The sequence below is a fragment of the Argentina silus genome (assembly GCF_951799395.1).
Source record: "Argentina silus genome assembly, chromosome: 18".
NCBI classification, from domain to species: domain Eukaryota; kingdom Metazoa; phylum Chordata; class Actinopteri; order Argentiniformes; family Argentinidae; genus Argentina; species Argentina silus.
Genome location: NC_139672.1, coordinates 8,982,792 through 8,990,291, shown reverse-complemented (window position 1 = coordinate 8,990,291; position 7,500 = coordinate 8,982,792). Strand labels below are relative to the sequence as shown.

The window sequence follows — 7,500 nt, the reverse complement described above, 5'->3', positions numbered from 1 at the left end:
AAGGAGGAGGGGAAAGAGGTGTCGGGGGTTATGGGCTAGTGACAGTCGCTGTAGGGATAAAAGAGGGAGAAAGGGAAGAAGAAAAGAGAGAGAGAGAGAGAGAGAGCCTTTGACTGGAGGAGTGAGGGAGAGAGAGAGAGAGAGAGAGAGAGAAAGGAGAGAGAGAGGGCAGTGCACCAACGCTAACAAATACTAGCTAATAAATGCTAACAAACAACAACGTAGTCCGCTACATGAACTCCAATGGAACGGAGCCTCCAAAACAAACAGCTAAACGCTAACGACTGCCAAATGAGCTGCCGCTGTGGCGTTGCCCAGACGCTGACATCCATCACTCCTCACATGTTTACTCTACAGTCCCTGTCTGAAACGGACCGCCTCGTCTACCGCGTAACCGGGTTCAACCGGTGGTGCAAACTGTTGCAGCCTTGGACCTACGGACCGATTGGCTGGGCTCCGCCCCTACAGCTCTGCTTTAGATTTGTACTGTACACGTGTATGTGTGTGTGTGTGTGGATGTTTTGAGTGCGTGTGCGCGTGCATGTGTGTGTGTGTGTGTGTGTGCATGCGTGTGCATGCGCCCATATGTGTGTGCGTGTGTGTTTTGCATGTGTGCATGCATGTGTGTGTGTGTGTTTGTTTGGCCATTGGATGCGCATCATTAGCTTGTTTACCTAGCTGAGTGATGCTTGACTCCGTGCCTCTCGGTTGGCCGGTGTTGTTTACCGGCTGTGTGATGGTGAATGAGGTGTTTCCTGGATACTGGGTGTGTTCCAGAATGTTTAGAGGACATAAACGAACAGAGAATGTGTTTGTGTGTCTTGGACCCGCCGTGTGTGTGTGTGTGTGTGTGTGTGTGTGTGTGTGTGTGTGTGTGTGTGTGTCTCTTAAATGGGTGAAATGACTCTTGCTTGGCTACAGCACTCTGGGGTAAGTGAGTGGATCGAGAGAGAGAGAGAGAGAGAGAGAGATAGAGAGAGAGTGAGAGAGAGAGAAAAGAGGCAAAGTTAAAGTAAACAAATGTCACTCAGCCACTAATCACTACGACCCAAGAAGGTCAGGCTGACTAAGAGATCCCAGACCACTTGACAGATCCATCACCACACACAGGGCCAGGGGAAACAAGTAGAGCACAGAGACAGATGCTTATACACCGTTAAATTCACTGGAAGGGATAGTTAAACACAAATAATCAAACACAAACTATAGTCCGTGTTTCAATGTTCCAATTGCTGTCATCACAGCAATCTGGGATCTGACTGACCTTTGTCCCCTAGCCACACAGGCTTGGCCGCCTCACCCTTATCAGGAAAATGGCACAGCTGTGTGTTCACATATGCAATAATTGCGTAAGAACCAGGGTCAAAGGTCCAACATCACTGAAGTTCAATCCATTGAAAGAGATTAATTGAAATTCCAAGAAGCGTCCAGCTCTATTTAACGCGGATTTACCAATTCTTAGATTGGGAAATTTTCATGAAATGACCGTATCTGACGGAATTGAAAGGGAGTCTTTCAAAATCCTGAGAAAAAAACAAAAAACGAGCGTGTGTGAATTAGACCGCAGAAATTGTCGACGCTTTTTCTAAGATGTCGAACACTGTGGGTGTATGTCTGACAGAAAGACGTACACTGGCGTGGTTGAGGTAATGACTGTCTCTCTCTCTCCGAACTCGGAGGACTTCGGGGGGTCTTACAGAGGGTTACATCACCCCCCCCAGCTCTGCATTGATCATTGAGTTGTAACACAGAGCGCATTTAAGATCCCTCATCAACCAGCAAGAGTTAGAGAAATCTTGACACACACACCACGCACGCACGCGCACGCACACACACACACACACACAGACACACACAGACACACACAGACACACACAGACACACACAGCGTGTCTGTGTTGTGTATGGTCAGAGAGAGAGGGAACCAGCTGTTCTGTAAATACAAGACGACCAAAAACAACACACAGCCAGCATGACCCACAGTGTGCGTCACCATAAACACTCCCCCCTGAAAGAAGTGTCCTCTGACACTGTGGTTCCACTGTCAAATACCTCACTGTGACATGCTGACACACAGCTGGTTGTCCTCACACACACCCACCCACACACACGCACACACACACCCACTGATGAAGGCCTGCTGTCCTCCCCTCTTGGTTAACAAACACACACTAATCACATGCGGCAGTGAGCGAACTGATGGAAAAACCCCTTAATGAGAAGAGGTTTCAGACAGGCGTGATGGGAATGTAGGGGGGGGGGGGGGGGAGAGGGAGTGGGGACGGCATGATACTGTCATACACAAATGGGGGACTGCACCACACAGCACCACTCACACAGAACACCAGCACTCACACACACACACACACACGGACAGACAGACGGACAGACGGACACACACACACTCAAAAATCTTTCCTTACTTCCTCGCCTCCTCTATCCTCACCTCCTCCTCAAAACTCCCAGGTTCCTCCAACGGGTTTCGTGAAGGAGGCAAGGAATCGAGAGGTAACGCTTGAGATTTGACCATTGCCTGCCCCCCCCCCCCCACCCCCATCTCGCTCCCTCTTTCCCTCCCTCCCTCCCTCCCTCCCTCCACTCACCGTCGAAGACCTTGTACTGGCCGTTGAGCGAGGCCTGCAGGGCCCTCCCTGCGTCCTTCACCAGGCCCTCCAGCTCCATGCGGGCCATGTGGGACAGGCTGTCCTCCATGCCGCTGGTGCAGCACGTGTAGCCCTGGGGGCAGATCCGCAGGTGCTCCCCTACAGGGGTGGGGGGTGGGGGGGGGGGGGGTGGATGGTGGGAGAGGGGAGGCAGGGGAGGGAGGGGGAAGAAAAAAGAGGTTAGCACCAACATTTATAGAAAAATCTTAAAGAACACAGGCCATAAGATGAATGAGGGAAAAATAGTGTCATCGCTCAGACCTACTTCCACCCGGTAAACATGAACAGAGACGGTAACACATATGGACAAAGCCACCACTTATTTTACATCAGCTTTATCTCTCTCTCTCTCTCTCTCTCTCTCTCTCTCTCTCTCTCTCCTGAAGCTAAAATGTGTTGCGGGAGAGAGTGCAGGAGGAGGAGGAGGAGGAGGAGATGGTATAGGATGAGGCAGGGCCGTATATATAGCCCCGGGAGCAGTGGAGCGAGAGGAGGGCATTGCCCTCATCCAAGTTTAATGAGCGCTCCTGACTCACAGTGGGTGGGAGATGTGTTTGGGGAAGCGTTTTGGTAATTGATTTTAGTTGAACGACGAAAGGCTCACAACATATTCACACGCGTACGTGCACGACACACACACACACACACACACACATCACACGCACACACACACCACACGCACACACACGTGCAGACACACACACACACCACACGCAGGCATACATACACACGTGCACACACACACACACACTTGTATGCATACACACACACACACACACACACACACGCACACACACACAGCTGGGATAAGCTAAGGAATATGAAGCCACATAAAACTGAGGCAGAGTGAAAGAAACATCAACTGTGTCTGAATAACTGAACCGATGATTTCACCGGGAGAAAGACACTGTATTCCTATTATCCACGTTGGTGCCCTTCGGCAATGGAAAATCCTGCAAACAGGAGTGCAGGACTGCAGCACAGCGACAGCAGAGCCCAAAGCCAATCCCACCGGTAGACGATGTGAGCATTTTCCCACTGAATAGATTCTGATTCCTTTATTGTATTAATCTGAACATCTGAATATCTTCCCACACATCGCTACACACACACACACACACACACACGACAAAAACGCACGCAGACTCACACACACTCGCACACACTTCTTTCTGTCTCTCACTGTTTAATTACATTCTTTATTATACCTTATATTAAAGCACTGGCTCTGTGAAACACACACACACACACCTAGACACCTACACCTACACACACACACACTATGATGAGTGTTCCAGCTGTGCCACGGTGAGCTGAGCAGCAAGATAGAGGACTATAACAAAGAATCCCATTTTCATACCCCCCCCCCTCTCTCTCTCTCAAGGCGAACTAACTCTCATACAACTCCGATCCTATTAAATGTTCTGCCACTCAGAACTGTTAAACGCTCTGCTGCTCACAGTTTGTCTACAGACGACCTTGGTCAAGATTGAAGTTTGCGTTGCTAGTTGATTGTGTAACATCTATCTGGCCATGTCAATGGCCTCTTATTACGCAATGTACAGTGTGTTTGTCCATCAGCCTTCCATGGAACTGTCTGTGTGTGTGTGTGTGTGTGTGTCTTCTGTTAATCAATGTATGTGTGTGTACGTGTCTCTCTTGCTGTGTGTGCCCACATGTAGGTGTATGTCTGTCCATGTTTGTGTGCGCTCCTGATGTTGTGTGTGTGGGTGTGTGTGTGTGTGTGTGTCTATTCATGTGTGAGTGTGTTATATGTGAAGGACCTCATCCTGCCCTCCTCTTGAGTACAGCAATTAGAGGTGATTTTCCTCTTCAAGACTAGAGTGGAGAACTGCTCAGTCTGAAGAGGAGGTTGACATTGAGCCCTAATCCTGACCATGTCCCCAGCTCATCTTGTGTGTGTGTGTGTGTGTGTGTGTGTGTGTGTGTGTGTGTGTGTGTGTGTGTGTGTGTGTGTGTGTGTGTGTCTAAACCAGCAAGAGAGTATGCAGGTAGTACATGTGTGGATGTGTGTATGTGTCTGTCTCATCAGAGTCAGCTGCAATCTGTTAGCCAGGGCCAGTTCTTCAAAGTACCTGGGCGAGTAGCCATCTCTGTGCCAGTTCTGTGTGTGTGTGTGTGTGTGTGTGTGTGTAAATACTTGGGCTTGTGGCCATATCTGGCAGCTCAGCCTGCTTGCTGTCTACCATCTGAAGGACATCTGAGCTAAGTGAACTGGAGCGCACACACAAACACACACATTGGGTGCCAACGGTGACAGAGCACCAACTCGGACACACACGTAGATTCATGCAGGCAATAACACACACACACACACACACACACACACACACACACCTCAACATCCACCTAGAACCGCTCATCCATAACAAGGCATTCGTTTTCCAGTTGGTTAGTCTCCAGTTAGGATTACAAACCGAGCAGACCTTCCCATTTGACTCGATACACCAGTGTGTGTGTGCGTGTGTGTGCGTGTGCGTGTGTGTGTGTGTGTGTGTGTGAGTGTCAGCCAGCTAAATCACTTTCAATCAGACGGTAGAACAGAGAGAGGGAGTTCTTTAAAGCGCGCACACACACACACACACACAGACACACATAAACACACACACACGTCCGCACCACTCACACTCAATTTCATTCCCAAAGGACACTAGAGTAATCACTGCAGGACAGCTCCATCGCTAGCAGGGCTCTGTTCGCCAAGACTATACATATCACTGTAGCCAGGGACATTACCTTCCATATCACTGTAGCCAGGGACATTACCTTTCACATCACTGTAGCCAGGGACATTACCTTTCATTTCACTGTAGCCAGGGACATTACCTTTCATTTCACTGTAGCCAGGGACATTACCTTTCATTTCACTGTAGCCAGGGACATTACCTTTCTCAGGGCTTTGGAAACCAGGGGATAAGCATCGATTCTAGAGTGCCATTCCATATACAAGTCTTCCAAATGAGCTGACCTTTCTCGTTAAATATTTACTTGAAATATTTACTTGAATTGAGTTTCTTCGGGGGGGGGGGGGGGGGTTGCAGCAAGATGTTGCTTTAGCCATTTATATAATTTATGTTTACAGGACATTGCCTTAAAGGGTTAGTTCACTCAATCTAATTTTGGTCATTAACAATATACCTCCACTCCGGTCGATACACCGAGAAACCTTTTAAGTGATTATCCTGGTTATTAAGGAACTTGCACTTCCAGAAATGTGGTTTGAGAGGGCACTCTCCCTTTAAAGGGAAAACATTAGCATTGCACCTTTAAGGAAGTCCCTCAGCACTCAGTGGCGTGGCAGCAGCAGGAGATCTACTGGAGTCTTTACCCTGACCTGACCTCTGACCTGACCTCTCCTGCACCGGCTCCCGCTCATCCCACACACAGTCTTAACTCCAGAGCAAAGTGGACCGACTGTGTCCTTGTACCCCCCCCCCCCCCCCCCCCTTAGCCTTCTAAGAGAGGGTGTGTGTGTTTGTGTGTGTGTAACAAGTGTGCGTGCGTGCGAGTGTATGTGTGTGTGTGTGTGTGTGCAACAAGTGTGCATGCATGCGTGTGTGTGCCACCGTGTCCATGTCCCCCTTGTCTCCCTTAGGAGGTACCTTGTGAGAGAGGGTGTGTGTGTGTGTGTGTGTGTGTGTGTGTGTGTGTGAGAAACAAGTGTGTGTGTGGGTGCAGACCGATGTTAAGAAGCACTTACGCCCTCATGTTTTCCCCTGTTGCCACCTAACCACTTCCACTTCCTCACTCGTTTTGACAGACAAGAGTCACTAAATAGGGGACCAATTCTCAGACCATTAACTTATCACTGCTCGCCAGGGAGGAACCCTCCTATTAAAAGGCAATCGGGGGAAGCTAAATAAGGTCGCACACTCTGCGATAAACCCTGGGAGAGGCGGATAGACAGGGGCTTTTAAAGACGGGAGGATGTAGGAACATAAAAACGACTCAAAGGGGGTTTCCGTCAACCATATTCTCTCAATTATCTGACTGGGAGGCTGAGACAGAAGTTAACAGACGGGGCGAGGGAAGGAAGAAGGGGGGGGGGGGGGAGGGAGGGGGGGATGAGGGAGAAACAGAGGAAAAGGCTATCCTTAGGGGAGCGATGGGAGGAATCACAATGATTTAATGGCTCGTTACTGTTTCAAAAGGACCACCATTCTCACAGCATCCTAAACCTCATTTTGGCCCTGAACTGAACAATCCATTCCACCTTTGCCTTATGTAGTGTACAGCAGTAGAGGCCGGTGGAGGTAGAAATCGGAGGACGGGCTCACTGGAATGCATGGGAATGGAATGAGGAATGGTATCAAACACGCGTGGTTACACATGGTCTCAACTGCATACAGTCCAGAAACCAGGTTGTTAAAACATGTAAGATAAGACATCATCGACTGTATACCTTCAGAAAAGGGTTGAATTCTTTTTAAAACACCAGTCTGTTCAGTCAGTATTTCCCATAAACTTAATAACCCAGAAATAATATTAAAAAAAAAACAACAACAAAAAAACAATCAGACTTGTTCACTGTTAAACATTTCCTGTTCCCCCCGTTGAGGGCAAATTGCCCGGAGATTAACAAAGGAACGACCTGTTATCACAGAAATGAGCTGTGACAGCCGCTAACGCAGGAAGCGGAGAGAGAGAGAGATAGAGAAGCCTTTGGACTCGTTCAATTTTTTAATGATATTTCATTTGAACATGGGCGATATGGAATCAGTACTCGTAAAAAATAAGCCGAGAGGAAAAGACGGTCGTAAGGCTCAGTCTTAAGTGAAGAGACCCAGAGTAACTCTGATACTTACAAACCCCATCA

General features: G+C 48.7%; 1 protein-coding gene across 1 annotated transcript in view; it reads right to left on the bottom strand.

Annotated features, from left to right (window-relative positions):
• The window catches only part of gpc1b (glypican 1b), a 58,680-nt gene that overhangs the window by 23,786 nt on the left and 27,394 nt on the right, over nt 1–7,500 (bottom strand). Inside the window, exon 3 of the mRNA XM_083690319.1 lies at nt 2,604–2,762. Within this exon, the coding sequence (XP_083546445.1) occupies nt 2,604–2,762 (159 nt within the window). The remainder of the gene's footprint in view (nt 1–2,603; nt 2,763–7,500) is intronic.